Here is a 25,653-nt window from a genome sequence, read left to right on the forward strand (position 1 = left end):
TGGTAAAGGTGCAGCTAGTTTGAATGGCTTTGTATACTGCAGGGTAGCTGCTGGATTTACTGCAGGTGAACTAAAGTCTGATTTAAGGGAGATTATATTTACCATCTTTAATCCTAATCTGTAAAGTCACTACAGGGATTAAATACATTAGGGTAAGTACAGAGTAGCATTGAATGGGAATACTCAAGTAAAGTATATTTACTCAAAACTGTGTTTTGAGTAAATATACTTAGTTACTTTACACCGCTGTACTGGGGAAATAAGACACACATTGTGTTCTACTTTCTATGAATCGTTGAAATTTAGCATTTTATCCGTAAAAACATTTGGTTTATTGGATCGATGCATTTAGTTACTAAAATACTTCAAATTTCACTCATTTTACAAATGAAGATGTTTGCACAGAATGCAAAACAGATAGATTATATGATATTGGTGTATTGATAATCGCTCCTTTGGTTTGTTTGCTTTGAGTTTTTATAGCATTAATAATTGAAATGATTTGAATACATTTTTAGTCATTTGGAGTTTTTTCTGCTTTATTTTGACAAACATTTGATTATTGGAGAAACAATGAGCAGATTATTCCATATTTAAATAAAGGTAGCTCCACAATAACCAACTGTGACAGTAACATGTCCTTTTATATTCATGCACGACCAACAACAAGCTAAAATAGAATACAAATGATAGTATAATAGTCAGAGGAAATATACTTTATGACAGAAACGACAACAAGAGGCTGTTTCAATTTCCTTTGATAACTATTGCCAAAAAATAAAGCAGCACAAAAACAAACATCATTTCTCTTTACAACCGATTATCATCGTAGTGTGCACTTAACACTGTAGCTTAGTGTACACACACACACACACACACACACCCACACACTCACACTCACACCTTTGCTAAAGGGACCGTTAATCAGGACATGATCCTTCACACCAAAAACACAAAATGTGGCAATAAAACAAAACAAAGGCAACATTGGAAACTAAAGCAGGTTCAGTGAAGTCATCAGAGCATTTTCAAGTAGAGAGAAATGAATGTGATGAAGTGGACCCTTTAGAGACGTCTTCTAATCAACGTGTTCCTCGTGGCTCTGGGTGAACCTGGAATGACATTCTTCTGGCGTTGGTCTCCTAAATGTCAGGACTCACTCGCGCTGCACCTCGTAAAGTCCTGCAGAAACACACTTCCAGCACTGAGAGGATTCAAATGTGTCAGGATTTTCTGCAGGGAGCGATAATACACACAACAACCAAACAAACACAAACAGCTGGGTGCTAATCCCTTAGCATCATGGCACCACAACACCCTTTAGTGTCTGCTTCATACACAAAATCAAGGCTGTTTTTATCCGTTACTCACGCTGTTACCTTGAACCACGGAGCTTTTTTACCTGCATGCTTCCACGGTTACCGAATGATCCACAAATGGAGAAAAGTCTGACAAAAACATGCCCTCTTCCCTCAAACTGCACAATTGAATTCACGTCTCGATTCCTGCAGGTGTTCTACGCGTCTTAAATGTTATGGTTTCAGTAATATTGTTTATCCAACAGGCAGACACGTAATGATGCAGGATGTTTTTGATTTACTTCAGCCTTCTTTCTCCTCACTAGATTCAATGCATCAACTTTTCTCCGTTTTTTGATTCCTTGTTCAACGTGGAGGCAACTTCAAGGTAACAGGAGTAGGAAATTGATATGAACGTTGGTATTTGTCTAGGTAAAGTACACCTTAGAAGATCATTAAGTTTCAAGTGTAATAACTTCAACGTGGAACCCATCTTTTCAAGGTTGTTGTGTCTAATGGGAACTTTTACTTTGACATGTTGCGTTATTTAGTGAAATGCTGCAATGTATGTAAGTCTGTGGGTGAATACCTTGATGAATACACACATTTCTTTCAGAATTCAAGCTTCTACGAGTAAGAAATGAATACATAAATGGTCATACAGTCACTGAGAAGCCTATTTTCAAAGTTTTAAGGCTAATAACTTGGGTATTGCTCAACATGAACCCCATTTGTACAAAGTTTTTTGCCGAATAGGAACATTTATTTTGAAATATCTGCAGGAATGAGCGAGATGCTGCAACATGCATCACTTTGAGGCTGAATTATTGCTATTGAAAGTCACCAACACCTCCCTCTCTCCTGCACAGAGGGTATCAAGTGTTGCAGGCCATATCTCTGAACGTCTGCAGCTGCAGTGTGGAGACGTGGCTTGGCACCGAGCAGGATGTGCTTCTAAATCGAGACAAAAATGTTGTTTCTGATGTTCTGCTATCGATAGCAGCTGGGTTTTTTACAAAGAAAGTATTTCCCTTGTCTGCTGAGGAGAGATACCAGCGGTTTGAAGGCTGAGCTGTTAAGGCAGGAAGTTAGTGTTGGATATCATTTAAAAAAGAAGCTTATCTCAGGGTAATAAACTCACTACAACGATTGGAAACAATGCAAATAAATACAGTGGCAAGTAGAGGCACGAGAAGCACAGTCAGACAGCATTACATGGAGCTTTACACCCCATTATTTTAGCATTTTTAAGCACTTTATGAATACTTTATAATAAAGCTGCAACTACTGCTTATTTTTTAATCATTATTAAATGCATTTCGCTTTTCTAAATGAGAGGTTTTATCTAAGAAATGTCAGAAAATTTCAAATAAGTGTTGAAATGTCTTGTTTTTCAGTCTGAAAGCCAGATTTGATCTGATTTGGTCTCAATTAACATATTTGAGAAGCTCATTTAAGGATTTTCTGACATCTTTTGCTTGAAAAACGACTCAATTATCAACTAAAACACCCATTATTTTCCTATTAACCCATTAACAATTGCAGCTGTGGTTTATAACTCACTATCATGTGGACTTAGGCACATTTAAGTGACTATTAATGCGCTTTTCTGTCACTATAACTCCTCCTGTGGACCCCCCATATGGAGATAATGAAGGGAATATAATAATGCACATTATATTGATAGGAGAAGTTATAATAATGGACATTAAACGTGAAGAATCTCCTTAAAGCAGCTTAAAACTACATTAAAGTGTCAGGAAATGCTTCTAAATGCTAAATATGGGGATTTAAAGTGTTATTACATTGATGTTGCTGACATTATGTGCTATAAAGCATTTCTATAGTAATGTTTAGTGATACTAGGAATTTCAAAAACTACCTCTCTAACACAACACCAGCTTTATCACACAATGCAAGTCAATGGCACAAAGAATTTTCTGAACTTTTGTGCTAAAAAACAATGGTTTTGCAGCTTTTTCTGACGTTGAAAGGAGTCATTTGACATGTTGGGAGATGCACTTGTTCTTGCCGAGGGTTAGAAGATAAACTAAAACCACTCTGACGTGAAAGTGGTTTCATTTTTCACATTTAACTCGTAAGAACCGGAATTTCCCAGGAAGTTGAATGACTGCTTTCATGAGAAGCTGCATTGACATAGAAAACAAAAAATCAGCTTTTTTCCCCAAATACTAGATCCCACTTTCTCAACACGAGGCTAAGAGATGTGTTGAGACACCCTCAGGCTCAGAGAAACATGGTATCTTTTCAACCCGGACCCTTATTCCACATGGTTCTGTGTCAAGGTATTTTGATGAGTCGTGTGTCGAGTGGAAACACTGCAAAGTACGTCCACTAAAAGTTAGTTTCTGGCTCTGATTAATATAATAAATGTGTGACAAAATAATAGGAAAAGACCCTTTCACTTATTTTTTGTGTTGGTCGGTATGCTAATATGGAGCTACATCTGGCCGCTAGTTAGCTTAGCATAAAGACTGGACTGATTCCGTCCAAATCTACAAACAAAATCTGTCCACCTTCACCCCTCTAACTCACTAACTCAGGTTTTTAGAGACACTAGATGCTTTCCTTTAGCTTTATTTGTGCAAAACATAGTGACAAATCTTTTAATTAAGTTTAAATGTCATTGGAGACTCGAGGAAGAGGCCAATCGGGACAATTCTTTAGAAATCTGTCGAGTTTTGAGGGAGAAATTTACATATCTTTGTCTGATATGATCAGACAGCACATCAAGGTAAAAGATGAAGAAATATGTTTGATTTCTTTCTACAATACCATCAGACACTTATATAATCAATGTAATCCTGATCAAACCAATCTTTCAGTGGACAGAAATGGACAAAAATGTCCCAATTTGACACAAATCTGGTAAAAAAGAAATCCCCTTAAGTTCTCTGTTCTCAACAGAACCCAAAAGTCAAAATAACACATTTTATCAAAAGACTAAATACTACTCACTCATATTTTGGTTCTGATGAAACGATGCTGTGTGTGCGGGAATGTAAAAGCAAACACACACATCAGCATTATCTCCACACACTGTTGAAAGATGAGTCCCCTTTCATGATATTTCAGTGGAAAACAAACATAGTGAGAGTGTGTTAGTGCCGCGTAATACCATGTGTAGCAGTGTTGTGAAACGTAGCATATTATCTGTGCTTTAAACTGCAGCGTCGCTCTGTCCTCGCGACCCAACACATCAGAAATCGACAATCAAAAAGGCTCCGAATACATATTTGGCAACGACTCCTCGAATCTTCAGCTTCACAAACTGTAGTGAAGAGACACAACAAAAACCTCCTGCATCAAAAAGTCACACAGGCACTTTGTCCGCTTGAGAAGAAACAAAAAAAAAGGCAGCTCGATTTACGGTGACGTCTGGAAGACTCGGTGCAAAGAGGCTGAAATCAATTCCCGTTCGAGGACGTTTCAGGGGAATTCCAACCTTACTGACTTTCACTTTGAAATTCTGTAGAACACAGGTGTTTTCGCATAATATCGAGAACAAATAAACAGCGACGAAATACTCGGACCATCTTTAAAAGAGGCTACTTTAACATGCACCATAAAACTCCTCTTTTACCCCGAACATGAGAACATAAACACCAGATCTCTCGGTATTTTTGGGGTTTTAGCAGCTTTTTTTGAACATGTACACAGCGCATTCGAGTAGTGTCTTAGCTCTGAATCTGCATGAGAAACTCATGTTGTCCACATAGTATTCAAAGTGTTCGAAGAAGCAACACACCCACGTTTAAACCTTAGCAAAAACTTGAATAGGAACTAGTTTTGGATATGCATGAATATTGCAAAGCCTTTCAGAAAGTGGGGTGAAGGAACGGAAAAGAAAGCCTCTGTCGACGTTAGAAAATGTGAATATATAAGTGAGGATGCACTGTGCATGTAAAGGGGACTATTAGTGGAGGATTAGCCGTGTAACAAGCTAAGATTTGTAAGAGGGAAATCATTTCTGTGCTGCACCCTGAAAGTCAGTGTTGCAGGAATCCCCCCGAACACCCTGGGAATATCAGGAATATTCTCTGCCTGAAAACAAACCCAGAAGAAAGCCAGGGAGAAGGCACTGAGTGTCTGTCCGATGCTCCTTCAGACCTGAAGAGTGACTGTAACAGCAGGAGAGCCCGACGTCTACGCTTAATACTGAGGGCCGGCATGCAGCGGTGTGTGTGTGGGGGGTGTCAGTGAGGTATTACAGTTGCTGAGAGCTCAGGAGGGCTGGCGTGGCTCTGATTGTGCTGCAGGAGCAGTGGGGAAGAGGGGAAGGGGTGGGGGTCAGGTCTCAAAGTACTTGTAGATGGCGGTGACGTAAGTCATGACGCTCTGCCAGTCCGGACGCTCCGTGTGCACCATCTCATTCAAGTCCTGCAGCGGAGAGACACACGGTCACAGTCAGAGAGTTAGTCACTGTTCATAGTGAAGAGGAGTGTGTTACCCTGCACACATATGGAAATACCACAGACTATTTCATTGTTTTAGATGTGCATTTGATGTGCAATGCGTTGATAGCCTGCTGCTACATGAAAACATAATGTCATGCTAGATGAGATCATTGACATCCCTCACTCTGTATGCTAGATAATAGCTTGAGCTAGCCCCTCGTTAGCTTAGCATAAACACAGCTCTTCTGTTTGCGTTTAAATGTGCAGATTAAAGAAGCCTAATGTTGCATAATCTCTACAAAACCTTCTGATAGTTTGACTATTTCAGTTTAATGTTTGAGACTCAGGAAGTTAAAAGTGCTAGGTTTTCTTCTGCTGTTGTGAAAATGCATTTTGTTATCCTAGCGAGGCCATTCCATTCTATATGCTAAGCTAAGCTAACTGCCTCCTAGCTAACCAAACACCACCAGCAGCAGCAGCAGCATAAATGTAGGTTAGCCACAACCCCCTATTTCTAGTCGTTATGCTAAGCTAACAGTCCGCTAGCTTCCTTCAATTGTTATCAATGAATAATAAGCACAAAATGTCAGGATGTTAATAAGGTTGGTAAAGTCATCCTGACATCTTCTCATAACCCTTTTTTTGGAGTCTTTATTGAAGCAATACATTATTTAAACTTAGTGACAAAGTAAAAATATCCCAAAACTGATGATTTTGTTTTCTTGTCCATCAAATGCATACATTTCAGCATCATTTTACACAACTGTGTCCCAACATGTGGAGTCTCCTGAGGCTTTAGGATCTCCACCAGAGTTTAAAATAAAGTTCAGAGCGTTTAAACGATGCCTCGCTGCACATCGTGGGGGGTTTTTGAAGCAACTGATTGATGAGGTTTATGAGATAAAAAGCAGAACTAGAGACGTCAAAGTGTGCGACTGCAAAACACAGCGCAGTTCATCTCTGGTTAATGATTGTCATGGGTTTGTTTTAATGTGTGTACATTATGAGGGGAGATCAGAAAAAATAATAACCCTAAAAAAGGGCAAAGAGGAAAGAGAGCATCGAGACATGTTGATGTACGCATTCCTCCCGTACATCGTGTCCAAATGAAGGCATCTCCTCTGACCTGTTTACACTAGGAGTAATTATGTTGTTTAATCATATTTATTTTAACCCTCTTTACACCAAAACCCAGCTTTAAAAAAGGGACATTTTCAGGGTTTTTTTACTTTATATTTAAAGTAAAAAACAAACTAATTTTGATTCAATAAATACATTTAAAAAATACAAAGAAAAAAATTCAAATCCAATAAAAAATATATATCACAATTAAAGAAATATAAACATTATTTCTATATTTAAAAAAGAGAGTTATATGATATAGTGCCGATATGCACGGTTAATTGTAGCCTGAAACTGCAAACACTCAAGTATGTTTAAATTGGTAACACTCGAGGATTCTTGGAAAAATACTATTCATATAGATTCTATTTTTACTTTTTGGTAAAAGAGGAAGTCAAATTAAGTAACTGATTACTTAAATCATTATGTATGGCCTTGAAACGGTTATACAGCACCAAAGACAGGTGAAGATCTCTCTTCTTCTAGCCATGATTGTGCCGTTTCCACAGAGGTGCAGGATTTATATATTGCCAGTTAAATATGACCGCAGCAAACCCTGAAATAGCCGTGAAACAAAGGTGATTTGACATCGATATTTCACTCACCAAAGTGCATTTGATGCCCACGCTCTCTGCGGCCTGGAAGGCTAAGGTGAAGTTTCTCCTCTGAGGAAAGAAGAGAGTCAAAGTCACAGTGAGTGGGATTTAAATGGCAGATAGAGTTATATGTGGACCCTCTGTTGTCCTGGAAAGACCTCACTGAATATATATCTGCAACAGGACAAAAGAAAGATGACTTTTTCCGCTGCCTTAACTTTTTTGGGGGCGAGCAGACACATTTTGATTGAGTGTTTCTACACGGTTCAAGTGTTTGTCCCCCTCTTTAACCCTTTGAGAAACTAAGGCTTGACCTACAGGGGGCCATGATCAGATATGTTTAGACTAAAGTCAATTCTAAAATTAGCGAGAGTGAAATCCTTCTTCAAATGTACGTTAGAGGGTTTTGATCAAACCGTCCTCGGTGATTGTAACCGTGTGGTAAACGTTGGTGTCCTTGTCTGAGATGTTGCCAATGGAGCTGATATGATGCAGGAAACACTTCAGACTTTATTGTATGTTGTATGTTGTATGTAGTCTTGCCTTCTCCTGGCTGCTGAGCTCCTGGTAGGGGATGTGAGCGGGCAGGTAGGTGTGCAGCACGGCGCAGAAAGCCAGGCCGTCGTTCCAGCTGCTGCTGAAGTTGGTGATGTCAATTTTCTGAAACACAAAATCACAAAAAAGGAGTTAAGAATCTACAAAAGTATGATCAAATATAGCTGACAAAGAGCCTCTTGAACCTACTCCTTTAACAGTACTGAAGCAGAAGTATGGAAACAAACGTCTCAAACCCCACCGCTTCACTCTGTAGATTGTTGTCTGGAGGTTTTAAAGTGCCTTATAAATAAAGTTGGATTGGATTTATTTTAATTACAAATGCTACTCACAGAATGAAGTGTATTTCTGCAAGTTTACCACGAATAAATGTCAATAAACCTTTTCCTTAGCTGTGTCTGTTTATATGAACTAAAATACCCAGATGAAAAACATTCCCACCTGTCGCAACCATGCACATAAAAACACAGTCCATTCACACGACATTTACAGTCCGAAAAATAGATAAATCAGGTCATTTATGTCACGCTGGCTCACAGTCTTCCACAATAAAATGTCGTCAATAAATCCAGCTTTCATGGGACTAGTTCACACACACCATTCAAACACTACTTTGCAAAATGCAGTTTTTGGTGGAAATATGTTCTGATTTATGAGGTGATACAACGAGGATGATACAACGAGATATCCTTCTGTCCACAAAATGAAACAAGAATTTCTAACCTGGCTTCATCGACGGGGGAAATGAATGCTAATCAGCACATGTTTTACACTACAATGCCTAATTTGCATATTCAAAAACGACATTTTAGAAAACTTGCAATACAAATAATAATCGCCCTGATGTCCGTAAAGAACTTGGGAAGTTTCATGGGGATTTTTGTTAGCCTTTTCACCAGCAGCTTGATGTGATGCTGAGATTTATACGAGGCGTCACTATCACTCATCGGATTTATCTTCTCTTCCACAGTTTAACCTTTGCAGGGCCGTAAACAACCTCTGAGCTCTAACGCAACAACGCGCCGAGATCTCCTCACGGTCACGTCCATAATCTGTAAAGCGCGCCGTGATTCAGAGAAAACCGGTGTTTTTCTGAGGCAGGTTAACTCGCAGGATGTGTGAAATGTGGCACACTTCCTGAAGAGGCACCAAGGTGTCATGGCAACCACAACTTACCTCAGTTAGAAAGGGGGTAAACATCACTTTAATATGACGAGAGACACTCCAACACACCGGCTGATTGTCGTTATAGTCCCAATCATTTCTAGGTTTATGCTTTAAGAGGGATTTTTTTTTTTATACGAGTCAATGAAACGGCACTTGAATCAACAAATAAGACCTGCAGCAACAACACGCTCACAGGAAGGAAGTTATTCCCACGTTTATATATTAATACAGTATTGCGTGTTTACATTTTTCTTATTCCTGCGTTTAATTGCATGATTGTATTGCACCATTTCATTTATTTTCCTTTAAATTTAAGTATATTGTACGTTGCATTGTTGGAGAAACTTGAGATACAAGAGTTTCTTTCACAAAACATCGCTGTAGATATTGTGCATCTGACAAATAAAGCATTTGAATCTTTCGACTGAAAGGGTTAAAGTTAGTAAAGATGTTGATAGGTGCTTGTGGACAATGTTCCTGCAAAGCCTTTAAAGAATGATATTATAGACTCTCTGATCAGACGGTGCCTTCAGGGACCTGAGTTATAGACTCTCTGATCAGACGGTGCCTTCAGGGACCTGAGTTATAGACACTCGGATCAGACGGTGCCTTCAGGGACCTGAGTTATAGACACTCGGATCAAACGGTGCCTTCAGGGACCTGAGTTATAGACTCTCTGATCAGACGGTGCCTTCAGAGACCTGAGTTATAGACACTCGGATTAAATGGTGCCTTCAGGGACCTGAGTTATAGACACTTGGATCAGACGGTGCCTTCAGACACCTGAGTTATAGACACTCGGATCAGACAGTGCCTTCAGGGACCTGAGTTATAGACACTCGGATCAGAGAGTGCCTTCAGGGACCTGAGTTATAGACACTCGGATCAGACGGTGCCTTCAGGGACCTGAGTTATAGACAATCAGATAAAATGGTGCCTTCAGGGACCTGAGTTATAGACAATCGGATAAAATGGTGCCTTCAGGGACCTGAGTTATAGACACCCTGATCAGACGGTGCCTTCAGAGACCTGAGTTATAGACACTCGGATTAAATGGTGCCTTCAGGGACCTGAGTTATAGACACCCTGATCAGACGGTGCCTTCAGAGACCTGAGTTATAGACACTCAGATCAAATGGTGCCTTCAGGGACCTGAGTTATAGACACCCTGATCAGACGGTGCCTTCAGAGACCTGAGTTATAGACTCTCTGATCAGACGGTGCCTTCAGGGACCCACCTGATATCCCTCAGTCTTCTTCTGGCACCACTTCAACAAAGCGTTTCTCTTGGAGCCTCCGTACTCTCGGGCCAGGGCCGACAGCGGGTCCTTCCTCTCTTCTCTGAAATAAAAACACAGAAGAAGAGAGGCATGACAAAAAACTCGCCGAAGTCTTCAAATATTTTGAAGTTTTCCCAAACAGATCACACTGTCACACAGCATCGAAATTAATGAACCATAAAGAGGAGTTGGGGGGTACCTGAGTCGGCTGCGGGCGGTGGGGGTGATGGAGGCGGTGGGGGAGGAGGACATGGAGAGGGGGGAGGATGCAGCACTCAGAGCCATCAGTGAGGAAGAGGAGCCGTCCGGAGCAGACATGTCCCTCTTCATCTCCTCACTGCTGCGGCGGGACACTACTCGGGAGGCCAAAACCGTAACAGAAATTAAGGACAGAATACAAAAAGGGCCCCGAAAATCACAAATATGTTCCTAAAATCCGTAACAAGAGGCAAAAAATGTCCCACAAGACGGACCGAAAAAGAGTGAAGATAAATGCACATTTACCAGTTTAGGCCAATATTCTAAAACCTCTAAAGCCTGATTCAAATACCTTTTCACTTTATCGCAGTAATGAACGTTTTTAATAAGTTGTCCCAAAATAATTGGGAATTATAAAAAATATCCCCAAGAAATTGCCTTTGAAATGTTCTTCTTTTATTTCCCACAGTGAGCAAACTATACCAAACATGTGTGCAATGAGCCACTGTTGTGTGAGAGTTTGTTAACAGATGTATTATTGTTAACGTGGCCCCAATTTACTTCAATTAGTCCAAAAATGTCTCTGTTTTTTATCCTTTGTTCACCCTGCAGGCACGAGAGGAAACCTGAGAAATATGCGAGTAAATGATAAACACATTATATTGTTTTTGTGGTCAAATATAAAAAGGTTTCTAATGATATCATTCAGCCATCATCTCTAACCTGATATCGTCTTGGTGGAATCCATGTTGGAGACCCTCTGGATGGCAGACGGGGGTCTGCTGGTCCCGGTTCCCCTGAGGAGGTGATCAGCTGAGGACACATCAGAACCAGAATGTTTTTTTCAACGGTAAAATGTAATAATACCAAGTAAAATAAATGATGAAAAAGGTTTTTTAAAAATAGAATATAACAGAGAAATATTATTTGAAATAAAAAAATAATACAATCAAAAATAAATAGATAATAAAATAGAATAAAAATAAATAGATAATAAAATAGAATAAAAATAAATAGATAATAAAATAGAATAAAAATAAATAGATAATAAAATAGAATACAAATAAATAGATAATAAATAGAATAAAAATAAATAGATTATAAAATAGAATAAAAATAAATAGATAATAAAATAGAATAAAAATAAATCAAACAAACATTTATTAGAAAGGTTAAAATGTGCTCACTGTATTACAATAAATGTCAAAATGATATTATACATCGTAGTGTATTAATATTAATGATAATAAAACCAGATTATTGCTGACAGTTATAATATACATTTGATTGATTGGAGTATATTTGTATGTTTAATTAAATATATGTATATTATTTTGGACGTTTATCTCCAACTACTTGTGTTTATATAAATATATTTATTCTATTTGATATTTTCATTCTTCCTCTAACGTTCTTGCTTGTATAAATATCTTGATATTATAATATTTTCTACACATTTTTTATATCATTTGATTCTGTAAAAAAAACACAGAATTTCCCCGAAAATATCATAAAATATTCTGTCTTTTCCTCATAATGCTCGAGTGGTGTGAGCCCTGCAGAGTTGATTAATTAATGCATCATATTTAGTGTTTCTATAAGAGACCTCCTCTGATATTAGATAACCAGGTCAGTAAAGAAACGCATTCCAGTGACTCTGAGCTCGGGGAATAGTGACGAAGAAGAGGCAAAATAAACCAATAAATGATGGAAAACTAACAGGAACATCGGAGGCTATGGCCGAGTCTGCACGTTCACATTAAACACTTGAACTCATCGCTGTACAGATGAACTGTGGGAAGAACTGCAGAGTGAGTGGTGGATCATTGCTCCCCTCTTATCATCCACTCTGGTGTTTTGATAAACTTAAACATGAAGTCAACACACAGGAAACCTGCTCACGCCATCCTCCAGGGAGAACACAGCATTTCTCATGAGGAGATGGGGGGTCCCATCCTGAGCATTGTTAGTTTACTGAGAGGTGAAGCAGAGGAGTACCAAAGGACTCATGTTAAATCCTCTTATACCAGCTTAAAAGACAGCTTCTCTTTTTCCATCAACTATCATAGCCCATAGACTTTACATATAGTCATAGCCACAACTGGAAATTACCGTTGAGTTTCATCGACTGACAAAAAAGAAAATCACACCATTTCAGTTTCAGTGTGTGGCATTTCCTCTCCTCTCTTTTCCATTAACTGCAGCAACTCGATTAACTGCAGCAACTCGATTAACTGCAGCAACTCGATTAACTGCAGCAACTCGATTAACTGCAGCAACTCGCCCTACTTTCGTTCAGCCATTTTGACATTATCAGATTTAATGATTAAAAAATGTTTTCAGGAATAAAACATAATAATAAAAACACACTTTTTGACTCATTTTCACTCCTGCTGCGTAAAAACAGTCAACTTCTAAAATGTTATTATCATATTAAAGTCTAATTGCAAGGCCCTGGCCCTGGCCGTGGCACCTTCACCGTATGCCGGCGACCCGGGTTCGATTCCTGACCCGTGGTCCTTTCCGGATCCCACCCCGACTCTCTCTCCCACTTTCCCGTCACTCTCCACTGTCCTATCCGATTAAAGGCAAAAAGCCCCCAAAAAAAAAATCTAATTGCAATATTTTTTATACAACTTCAGCGGTAGCATCGGAACTTTGTTTACTAATCTTGTAAACATTTATTTTATTTTTCCAACGCTGGATCACGTTAACAGAATGCTTGTTTAGCTTTCAGACCTGCTCCTTTGGAATCACAAGGCCATAATATTCCAGGCTGCTGTTCAATACATTTAGCATGTAGACCACTTCTCCCTAATATTTCTAATGCTTGTGCGTACTTGGATTAAGGAGTTATATGTAGATTACATTTTTGTTCTTTTCTCTGCTTCTTCAATTAATTTATGGCATGAAAAGTGATGTCGCGTTTTGAGTCATTAAGCTAAACATTGCAGCAAAAATGGCCACAGTTTGTGGGGGGGACTCAAGTTTCAGAGGGATAGCAGTACTATGTTACTCACATCTGTAAAAGTAATATATGGTATTAAAAATAGGAGTTATTTATGCAGCGTGTGGAGTGTGATGTGCTCCTCACCTGGCATGCTGATGTCCGTGTAGCTCGGCCTCTTGTCGCTCAGCGAGGAGAGCGGCTTGGCTGCTGACATAGAGCCAGGTAAGGAGTGTCTCTGGAACGGCAAAAACCGCACAAAATATTAAGATCTAAATATTATAGAAACAAATATACAAAAATGTTTTAATACATATTAAAGGAGTGGCTCTAAAACAGCAAAAAATATACATATTATTCAAGTACAAAGAAATGTAAAATAATATCTGGAAAAAATCCTGATGTATTAATGGAGTGTCTATAAACAACAAACAATGCCAAATATATCATTAAACTACAAATAAATATTATTAAAATACATAAAAGAGACGGGTTAAGAAGAATGCACATTAATTAATTAAGTACCTCAGTTTAAAATGAGCTAAACAGGTGTTACTGTACGCTGTACACCTGAATCAGATGTATTATTTTAACAGTTAAAGGCTGTTGGTCCTCTACCTGTATGGGAGAAACAGCGGCTGCCGGGGGGGTCTTCATGGGGCTCGGGCTGAGGGGGGTGCGAGGCAGCGGAGTGGCTGCTGCTGTCGGAGGCACCGTGGCAGTGCCGTTGGCCGGTGGACCTGAGGTTACAGAAACATAGAGAGTTAAACTGAATATGTCGTGACCTCCAGCAAAACGGAGCAACATGTACAAGTGAGGAAGCCTCTGTATTTACTTTGCGAGGCGCTGTCGAAGCTCTTGATGAGCGTTTTGACGGTGGGCGACGGCTCCGAGGAGGTGGAGGATCTCCGGCTGAGCCCCATCCCCTGCCTGAGGGCGGCCAGGTCCCTTTCCACTGCGTTCATGTAGTTGTACACTCTGCCCCGCTCCTCGTCCTGCCTGGGAAACACAAAGCAGTCCAATCGGTAAGAACACTCGGAGGACAGATAGTGTACATTAATGCATTATGGGTAAAGAATGAGTATTATTCACACAGACTGTTTGGGAAATATTTGCTACGGTTGAGGGGTAATAACAATTCACATTAGATCTAATAACACCATACAAAGTTATTGGCCCTACTTAAGGCCATTTTCTTTTAACTCTCCCCTCACGTTGTTTACAGACAGTCATCAGATGTCAGTGTGAGCGCTGGAGCTCCTCTTACTTGCGGGTCTTGACCTCGTCCAGCTCCTTGCACAGCTTCTCGTTCTTCTCCTGGTTCTCCACCAGGCGGCGCCGCAGGTCTCCGATCTCCTCCTGAGCCTCGGACTTGATGTCGTTCGCGATGACCACGGCCGTCTGCAGGTCGGCCTGGAACTGACGCCACTCCATCGACTCCTCCTGCACACATAACACACACACACACACACACACACACACACACACACACACACACACACACACACACACACACACACACACACACACACACACACACACACACACACACACACACACACACACACACACACACACACACACACACACACACACACACACACACACACACACACACACACACACACACACACACACACACACACACACACACACACACACACACACAGTAAGGCAACAGCAGACAGACAGATAATTGTGTGTGTTTCATACAGAGTCATTTGATCGTTAGTTAGTATCCTTATTCAGTAGCTGTTCATGCTTTAGTTTTGAAGGCAGCTTCAGGTCCACAGCTGCAGCGCTCTCACCCTCAGCCTGCGGTGAAGGATCTTGATCTCTCTCTCCATGTCGTGCTTCTGGTCCTGCAGCTTCTTCACAGAGTCTGAAATACAAAAGAAATACATGCATTCAATACCACAAGCACGTGTACTGAAGACCCGGGGGGGATTCATAGTCTCGCCCACTCACTCTCCAGGTCGGTGATGATGAGGTTGTCGTGGAGTTTGAGCGCTCGGTGCTGCTCCACCTCGTCCTCCAGCTCGAAGATGGTCTCCTTCATGTCGGCGATCTCAGTCTCTTTCTCCTGCAGGTCCACCCGCTGCTTCTCCACGATGCGCTCCTGCTCCGTCATCTGCCGCTGCACCCGGTCCTGGAAGTCCCTGTACTCCCCGTCCAGCTGCACACAGTAAGAGGGGATAGTTTAATGCATCAAAATGCCTTTTCATAAATTGGGTTTGAGTAAAATCATACATCATTTGACTGAAGGAGTTTCAAAACTACGTCGTACCGGGTTATTTTGGTCTGTGCATTAAAGTCACCCAGCCCTAGTAACCTCTGGAGACCTGACGGGTAAGGTCTACTCTGGCTCATGCTCTCATTAAGGTGACCTAAAACTATTACTGTTTCTCATTTCTTGCACCCTAGATTAAAGCTTAATTCAGGTCAAACACAGTCATTGCTTCAGGAGGATGATGCATGATCTGGATTTCATTTTATAAATAGCTGCCTTTCACGGTCGAAAGCAATAAGTGACTGATCATTATCAGAGTTGTTAACATGTTGGGGCACTAGCCAATAGCAGCACGAGTGTTACATCGTGATGTCACTATGTTCTGGAAGTAAAACAAAGGAGTCCAGTGGAGGCAGGGGGGGAGACTCCCTCTAGAGCTTCTTCATATCATTATAATGCCCTAGTGAAGAGCGCCCCCTACTGTGCAGGTGGGGTAGATGCTGCGCTTGTTTGCTGAATGCAAGCCACTCTTCGTATTATTGATCGTGTATTGCTCAGATAATCATCACGCCACCCTGCTCCGGCTGCGACCCACCTTACTGAAGGTCTCCTGCAGGCGTGTGAGTTCACTGTGGGCTTTCTCCAGCTCTTCCTGAAGCTTTGCCGCCTTGGCCTCTGCCTCCTCCTTCCCCTGCCTCACCCCCTCCAGCAGCTGGCAGATATCGTTCTTGTCCCCGGCAGAGTGGAGGGAGTACAGTTCAGCGACCCGCTGCCTCTCCTGGTCCAGCTGAGCTCTGCAGCGGCTCAGCTCCGCCTGGTCGCTGCTCACCGCCGCCTTGTACTCCTCCAGCGCGGCCCCCATGGCGGCGCGGCCCTGACGCTCCGACTCCATGATGCGCTCCATCTGGTGGTTCCTCTCCTTCAGCGCCCCGATCATCTCCTGGGCCTCGGCGTTGTCCTGCTCGGCCATCTTTAAAGTGTTGGACAGGTGCTGCTGCACGCCCAGCAGCTGCTCCCTCTCGAAGCGTGCGTTGTCGGCCAGGTCTCCGTAGCGCTGCTCCAGCTCCAGGTAGCGGCCGCTCTTGATGTCCTCCTCCAGGCTGTAGGAGATGTGGTGCTCCTCCAGGAGGCAGCGCAGGTACTCGATCTGCCGGCCGTATAGCTCAAGCTTGTCGCTCTGCTGGCACAGAGAGTCCATTAGGATCACCTTCTCCTCTCCCAGGCGCTCGTTCTCCCCGTTCAGCTCCTGGGTGATCTGCTGCAGGTCGGCCAGCTCCTGCAGTGTGGCCTGCAGCTCCTCCGCCGTGCTGTGCTGGTTCTCCTCCATCTGGTGGATGCGCTCCGTCAGGCAGGCCACAGACACCTCGCTGGCGTTGTCGCTGCTGCCCCGTCGGGAGCGCTCCCTGCTGGGGGCGCACTCCGACTCTGAGGAGGAGGAAGGAGCGTCCAGAGCGTCATCGCTGGAGGTGACCGCCTGGTACACCTGGAGGAGAAAGAGACTTCAGTGAGGACCCAAACACACCGACTTTAGGGTCAACAAGTTATTCGAGATTATCATTTTGGCCATCATTGTGTAGCCATAGCACGGCAAACTGAAATTTAGACCCTGCATTAAACCGATTTCAGTGGAAAGAACTCGGCAGCTGTTAGATACAAAGTACCTCGGCAGGGTCCAGGAGGCAAACTGCTCACCTTTGTTTGGAAGGTGCTGTATGAATAAGGATGATCTATACCCCTCACCTCGCTGGATTCACTGTCCAGGTTGTCTGCGGAGCCTCCATGCTGGTGTCCGGTGAGCAGGTCCTCCAGGGAGCCGGGGGCCGAGCCCTCCACGGAGGAGGTCAGCGTTCCCGCCCCTCCTCCATCGCTCTGCCCTCCGCCGGACGCCAGCTCCGGGCTCAGGGAGGCGTAGTTGAACAGTTTGTCGGAGGCGTCCAGCCGCTGCTCCAGGGAGAAACCCAGCGCGTTGAGCCGGTCCTTCAGCATGCGGTTCTCGCTCTTCAGCAGGTTCAGCTCCTCCCGGATGGCCTGGTTCTGCTCCTGGAGGAGGATCAGGGTGGACTCCACATCGGCTGCGGTGATGGCTGACACATGAGGAGGCGGCTTCTCCTCTTCTTCCTCTTCCTCTTCTTCCTCCTCCTCCTCCTCTTCCTCCCTTGTTTCCTGCTGCTGCTGCTGCTGGGCCTCCTTCCCCCCCAGGCCCAGCTGCACCCTCATGCCCCTCAGCTCGCTGCGCAGGTGGTGGATCTCCACGTCTTTGCTTTTGGCCAGACCCAGCAGGTCCTTTACTTTGGTCTCCAGAGCCACCTTGTCGCTGATCTGACCGTCAGATTTAGATTTGCTCATGCGGCCTTCGGACTCGGCCAGGACCTGGCTGCGGGATCGCTTCCCCGCCGCCGCTGCATCCCCCGCCGCTGGCCCCGTCCCCGGCTGTTTCTTACAGGCCGCCGTCCTGGAGCTCCGGAGACGGTCTCGGGAGGAGTTTGGCTCCTTGGCATTGGAGGAGGTTGTACGCCTTGATGAAGTTCCTGGTAGGAGCACAACAAAATAATACTTACTGAAGATAAAACTGTAGAAATGGAATATTTGGTTCTACTTAAACAACATCGCATTTTGCTTTGACTCGCAGAATAATGCATAAAGAATCTGAATAGTTAAATGCGTGTTATTTTACCTGCTGTCGTCTTTGGCTTGCTGTCCAGGTTGCTCACGTTGGTCCCGGTGGAGGCCGTCCTCTTGGTCTTGTTGACGGCGTTACTCGATGCAGGATTCCCTCCGGCCATCGCTGCTAAAAGATCATCGTTGCTCTTCACCTGAAAACACCAAAGAAAGATGTCTGATAAGAATCTTCAGTTGCTTAACACATAGGATCCTGTGATGGTTCTTACCTTAGACAGAGGTGCAGCGCTGCTCTTGGCTGCAGGCTTTCCGGGCCCCGTGTTCCCCGAGGCCTCCGCCTTCCCTCGCTCCCCGCTGGCTTTACTCACCGCGGGCCGCACCGACTTCTTCATGCTGCGCTCTCTGCTGCAGATACATCTACGATCTGTGCATAGAGAGGGATGTGTGTCAGGGCTCGGAGGGAGAGCTCCAGTTTTTTCCATGAAGGAGGAATTCTTTCCACAGAGGTTATTCCCTCAACCTAGAACACACTGAATAGCTGAGCGCTTGTGGAAATGATGTTTTTCCTTTGTCTGTTTCAAGATATTTGAGGTTGAGAAAGTGGTGGATCATTTGGATTATTCTCCTGATCCCTACAAATATTGAATTCACTGCCTTGTATCTGCAAGTCCAATCAGTGTTGATGTAAATACAGTTTATTTAAGCTATGAAATCCTCTGCTTGTGCTTTATTTTCAGCAGTTTGCAGCTGCAGAATATGTGGTTCCCTTCCCTTTTCTGTCATTGAATGAACCAAAGACCCCTGATTAAGTGACATATTTCATAGATATTCTGTATTATATTCAACAAAGTTTTCTATGTATTCAAAACAATGTGAATACAAATTAATGTACAATTTATTTACAACAATATATCCCTTGAACTTCAAACAGCAGTTGATTTTCTAATAATATGAAATGTGTTTTTTTGGCGAACAAACGGGTCATAAATCCCTCAATAATTCTATTTATATTGCTTTAAATAAGTGGATTTATTCAAGTTTCTCTCCAAAACCTAGATTTTAAAAGATTAAATCAAACAAATCATCATACCATTCTAATTAACGTTTTTCTCACACTCATTTTATCTGATATATTCCCATTGACAGACCATCTCCTGTACGACTTTCAGTAAAAAAGGTAACACGTTGCAGTTCAGTTAATATTGATATCATTACTGATGCCGTTTAAAGCACTTTAGCTTCAATGCAAATATGTGGTAGCTGTAATAACAACTGTAGGAGAGGATAAGGGAACATATAGTAGAGTAAAGACTGAAACAGAGGCTTTTAAAAGGCTAAATCCTTCCTCCACCAGATGTCTGCCGTGTGTTTGTGGAGGTTCACAGAATCAGAAATCAGATAAAGCCGTTAATCTGATTTATTCTGAGTGGGTGGCTCCTCGCTCCTCAGCACACACAAAAATGGGCAGGACTTATTCTGGCAGTTTGTAGAAAAATCAGCAGAGCCAAAAAAGGAAGAAGTGGATTCCTTCACAGATCAAAGTGAAAGCTCAAACCAACACGACTTAATGCAGGCAGATTTTGTGACGCAAAGATGTGTGTGATCATCTTTCCCCAGCTCACAACAACAGGTTCTCCACTGAAAGAAGAGATGGCTTTCTAACTGGGACACATTCAGGAGATTGTGCGTCAGGGAAAGAGTTTTATCTTCTATTATGCAGAATCACAACTTCCAAAAATCTACAAAATAAGCTTAACATTGCTTCTGATGGACAGTCATCTACACGACATATTCAAATCAGCAACCACAGAAAAGGATTACAATATGTTCTGTTAACAATTTAGCATTTCAGTCTTTGGAAAAGGCAACATTTCTATATAGCCTACTTGTTGATTACCGGTACCCTTTTAAAAAATGATGAGAACTCCATCATTTCATAGACTCGGCCAGGAGTCATGCCATAATTCTATACTCTCGACTTCATCAACAAATCGAGAAATCAGCTCCTATATGTTCTGAATCCAAAATCTATCTAGCATATCCACCCTGATCACTATTCAGACACATCCTCTGTTCTTACTGATTATATTGTGTTGTTTTTCTGCTGGTGTTTTTTTTTTGTTGAGAGCCTTAAAAAGGTGCCTATATTTATCAAATATATTATTATTATCTAAAACGCTGTATTTATCAGTAGGGCAGTGCTGCATAATAGCACATCATATTTGTCCAGCAGTGGCTCAGTCAGTGGGCTTGGACTGGGAATCGTAGGGTCGCCGGTTCAAGTCCCCGAACAGACTTGAAATATGGAAGGTGGACTGCTACTTGGAGAGGTCCCAGCCCTTGAGCAAGGCACCGGACACCTCCAATCCCTGCTCCCCGGGCGCTGCACAATAGCTGCCCACTGCTCCTAGTACTAGGATGGGTTAAATGCAGAGGACACATTTCACTGTGTGTGCTCTGCTGTGTGCATGTATGTGACTAATAAAGAGGGTTTCATCCTCCGACTCTATCTATCAACATATCATGTTTTTATTTATGGGAGAATTAACTGTGTTGGAGTAAAAATAAAAAGTAGCAGGATATTTTTAAAAACGTTCACGTGCAAGTATGTTCAAATAGTCCTGAAGTAAATGTTCTTTTCATGGTTGGGAATAAAAAGTGAGCTGAAGTTATTTATCTCAGACAGGAAACCCCTCCCCTTTCTGTCTCGGAGTCACAGCTGTTGTTTTCCTCAGCAGACGTTTGTTGTTTTGATTTTGAAATACAAATATACAGAAATATGAGCAGTAAATCAGACAGTAGAACAACTGTGGGAAGCTTAACAGGAGCACCAACATTGAAAACACACTACAGAAATAGATCAATAGTTAGGATCTGATACAGGAGGGGGAGCAGCGGGGGGAGATCTGAGACACTATCCTTCTCCTTCCTGAAACTTCCAGAAAATCCCCCAAAATCCTGCTACTGTACTTTATACAACAACAAACTTCTCTGATAGACTTCAGCTGTTCCCCTGCAGCAGATGCAACTTTAAATCATCCTCTCCGTCAAGTCAAAGGGATTTATTATTTCCCAGAGACGATATTTGTTTTGTTTTTACTTCCGACTACGGGCCTGCAGTGACGTAGATGCTGAGAAGGGTTAAGATACATCTGATTCATAGGGGGAAATCACAAAAGCACAGCCCTTATCATCAGAGGGGAAGGTTTGTATTTACAGTATGCATTGAAACAGTTCTATTACGCTGTGTTTAAAACCTCTAAAGACTTTGGGGAATCCTCTTTTTTGGACGCTTTGTGTTTTGACCATAGCAGATATTTTCTCCCGTCTGAAAGACCGATATGACACAGAGAGAAGCTATGGGACGTTTATGTTGTGCTTTAGTCTGCTAACTCTTTGACAGTTCTGCAGTGCATGCATTCTCATTTATTTAACCTACAAGCCTGATTTAAATGAAACGGATTTACAGTATCTGATTCCAGGGTTTATGAATGCAAAGGATCTGATGGAAGGCGGACCAGAGGAACAAGTGCTTCTCTACAGACAGCTGAACAAATACAAACACCAGAAGAAGAAACAGCCGAGTAAAGTCTGGGAAGAGAAGGAGCTTGGAGTTCTGGGGGGTAGCTGAGGTTACTCATTAATACCCCTTCCCTGCTCTCATTCCTTATTCATGCCTTAACTGCGGGGGGGCACTTCCTTGCCAAAACATGAGCTTCCTGTGGCGGCGTCTCCAGTAAAAAGAGTGAGTGTGTGAACGAGGACAAGCAGGCACCAGTCTGCCGGAGACACAGCAGACACTGAGTTTCAGTATTTCATAAAAATATGCCTCACTATTAAAACTCGAGTCTGGAATCCAAGAAGACGTTTTTTATGATGAAGCCTTCAGTTAAATGGGATTTGTAATTTCAGGTATTGCAACGCGTCAACAACAATCTGATAGAATTAAAAGATTATAATTAAAATACAACAAAACTTATTTTACGTACAAAAAAGATATTTTATAAATCATAAAAAAGTGAAAATATTTAGTTTGTGAACTAAAACAAAAACATTGAAAGACCAACTAGACTTTCAACTTTTCTTTATATGTTCTGACCAAAACATGAATACAGAAAATAAGTCAACAATTGATAAAAACATTGAAAGTAATCATCAGTTTCCAGAAAAGACAGACTAAAATCAGAGCAATTTCTGACGTTTTCCAACTATCAAAACATTTTGTATTTATTTAAGACAAGAAGAAAATGTCAATATTTCAAAAAAGGCAAAAATAAATCTAAAATCTTCAATAAAAAACGTAACTAAAAAGATAAGAGTCACTTTCATCATATTTGTCGATTAATGTGCAGATTCTTTTCCTCATTAGGATATTTGTGTTTGGTTTATATAGAATGAAAATGGCATTCCCAGTTTCTCCAAATCCAAGGTGATGTTCTGTTTTAACTGAGCTTAGTTATCAAATGCAATATTTTTTCCACTGGTTAAATGTCACTTTGGGGGCAAGGTTCCAAGGCTTGTGGGTTTTCCCCGCAAAATAAAGCAATAATCGGGAAAACATCTCTTAAGTCATATCTGCAGACCTGGTTATTGATTCAGAGAGGGGGCTGAGATGTATTGCTCTTTCCAAGCGATTCCAGGAAAGTTGGGAAACATCTGTAGTCATCGCTTCTTGTGAAGAGAAAATGAAAATGACCTGACAGAGAGGGGGATTCACAAGATCCAGGGGTGGGCAGTAGTATAGCCTAGCTACATTAACTTGAGTATTTTACTAAGTACAATTTTGGGGAACTTGTACTTTAATTGACTATTTTGATTTGATGCTACTTTGAACTTTTACCCCATTACAAGCCAATACTTTTATATGAGCAACCCTTTGAATGCAGGTCTCTTACTTACCACAGAGGATCCCTACACTACTTCTACTTTTACTCAAGTACAAGATCGGAGTCCTCTTTCCACCTCTGTGTAAGATATGCCACTGAAAAGCCCACTGTTGACTTTTCTCAGGGGGCAAATGTACATTGTTCCAGGCTACACCTACATTAGCATCAGCCCAGCTAACTTTAGCAGTAACAGTTTGTCATGAAAACACACAAACATAAACTTCACAAAAAGACCTGTTTATGTAAAGACAACAACCCGACTCTGGGGGGAAGAGACATGTGGGTTTTAATACGTTAAGAGACCAAAGGGACACTTTAAACCATGGTTAAACTAAAGGAGATAACCTGAGCTAGCTGTTAGCATTAAGGTCAGGCATGCAGGGAATTTCAGTAATTGCATTTCCTGTTTGGACGTGCGCTTTTCAAAACAAAAGCACCGAGCTCGACACGTAGGCACAGCCCTTTAAAAAAACGTTCCCTTCAACTACTTTCACTACTTTGTTATAATATTACAACAAAAACTCCAACAGAACAAAAACATGTGAACATAAGTGGAAAAAACGAGTTATAATACGTAGAGCTATAGATGTATTATGGGCACTATGTTTCCTTTGCAGTAAATACAGATTTTGAACAACTGTTTCAATCATTTCCAAGGAAAATTCTTCACAAGTAAGGTCCAATTATTCATTGCAATGAGGGAAATGTATATGAAAGTATAACGCTATGTTATATATAATAACATTATATATCTTTATATCTGTATACACACATGCTTATTCATTCGCTTATCTTTCCTATAATGTATTCGACTGCTCCTTTCACTCTTAAGCTTCTGTAAGGGGTAAATAATACCTCCAGTTTACAGAGCTGAAAGCTTAACAAAACCTAATCTAAAGTATTCTCACATTTTAGGCTTTAGGTCATCTAGATGTCAAACTAGAACTGTATTACAGATTTCAAACCATTGCTGAGAATAATCAAAAGATGTGTGAATAAAATGACAGTCAAAAAATCTGTTGCAATTAAACATGATTTGCCTATAAGAAATACAAAAGCCCTATCACAGCAACACATATGATAAACACTGAGTTATTTTGACACACATTATGGATAAATGTCTAAACGTCAACATAGACATTTATTTTGAAATGTTACGTACAGTACGTCAACTGAATTTCCCACCTTGACAGTTGACCAAAAATCTGATATAATGCTTAAAAACAAAGCATACCAAGCTTTTTAAAACCAACACACATACTTACCGAGTGTTTGTAGTTAAAGTCACTTTAAAGCAGCTTTCATCATTTCCCTTTTCAGTCAATAAATTCCTCACAGCTGTCAGAAACAAATGGCAAAGCTAATGCTAATACTGGGCTAACAATGTTAGCATAGCCGGCTATAAGAAAAGTCAGTGTCAGTAAAGCAGATAAAATGCTCATACCTGATGTTTCTCCTTGTTCCTGTTGCTTGATACTTTGGTAAATATCCAGAGGTTATTCCTGGTTATCTCTGGTAGTAATAAGGAGTTCACAGCAGGCAGCAGCAGCGGCTCTCTCTGCTGGCAGCAGCCGGATCGTCGGCCCCCTCCTCCGGTTGCATCAGCATCTCCCACCACCCTCTTTAACAGGGAGGTGGGAGAAACACATACAACATACTCCTGATGGTGAGGGAAAGTAGGCAAGTATTTACTCCAGTAATGCACTTTATTATTTAAATGTGAGGTACTTGTGATGGAAATGCACTCAAGTAATGCACTCCACCCTCTTCAACAGGGAGACACTTCACTGGCTGCAGGAGAAACAGTTATAAATACCCCTGGGAAGGGAGGAAAGGTAACTGAGTACTCCAGTATTTACTCAAGAAATGCACTCTATTATTCAAATGTGAGGTTCTTAAGCAGTGTTGGAAAGAAACTAATGATATGTACTCAAGTACCATTCAAGAACAGATTTAAGGCACTTCTTCTTGAGCAATGTTGGAAATAAACGAAGTAATGCACTTGCACACACAAGTTTTCGTTTGAGTATAATTCAATCTTCTTGAGTGTTTCTATTTTATGCTACAGTATACTTCTACTCTACTAGAATTTGGAGGTAAATATTGTTCTTTTTCAACTACTTTCATCAATTAATGTACTAATGTAAGAACAAATTGGAGGTACTTGTACTTGAGCAGTGTTTGAAAGTGAGTACATCAACTCAAGTAATGCACTTAATTTATCCCTTCTAAAGTACAGCTATTCACATACTTTGTTAATATATATATATATAAAACATCTTAATTATTATAAGACTTCCTAGTATTGTTAGCATATGGTTGGTATAAAATGTTTGT

At 41.5% G+C, this 25,653-nt stretch overlaps 1 protein-coding gene across 1 annotated transcript; it reads right to left on the minus strand.

Moving 5' to 3' along the window:
* Positions 1-511: 511 nt before the first annotated feature.
* specc1la (sperm antigen with calponin homology and coiled-coil domains 1-like a) lies at positions 512-24,972 on the minus strand. Its single transcript, XM_063897474.1, has 17 exons — positions 24,761-24,972; positions 18,700-18,854; positions 18,486-18,624; positions 17,552-18,339; positions 16,407-17,294; positions 15,550-15,757; positions 15,390-15,463; positions 14,849-15,024; positions 14,417-14,580; positions 14,200-14,321; positions 13,729-13,819; positions 11,358-11,447; positions 10,636-10,789; positions 10,395-10,497; positions 7,978-8,094; positions 7,444-7,503; positions 512-5,699 (listed from the first exon to the last, which is right to left on the minus strand). Exons 2-17 carry the CDS (start codon positions 18,820-18,822, stop codon positions 5,610-5,612), a joined length of 3,387 nt encoding a protein of 1,128 aa, XP_063753544.1. The 5' UTR covers positions 18,823-18,854; positions 24,761-24,972; the 3' UTR covers positions 512-5,609.
* Between the last annotated feature and the right edge of the window lie 681 nt (positions 24,973-25,653).

The sequence above is a fragment of the Eleginops maclovinus genome, chromosome 12 (assembly GCF_036324505.1).
Source record: "Eleginops maclovinus isolate JMC-PN-2008 ecotype Puerto Natales chromosome 12, JC_Emac_rtc_rv5, whole genome shotgun sequence".
Classification (NCBI taxonomy): Eukaryota; Metazoa; Chordata; class Actinopteri; order Perciformes; family Eleginopidae; genus Eleginops; species Eleginops maclovinus.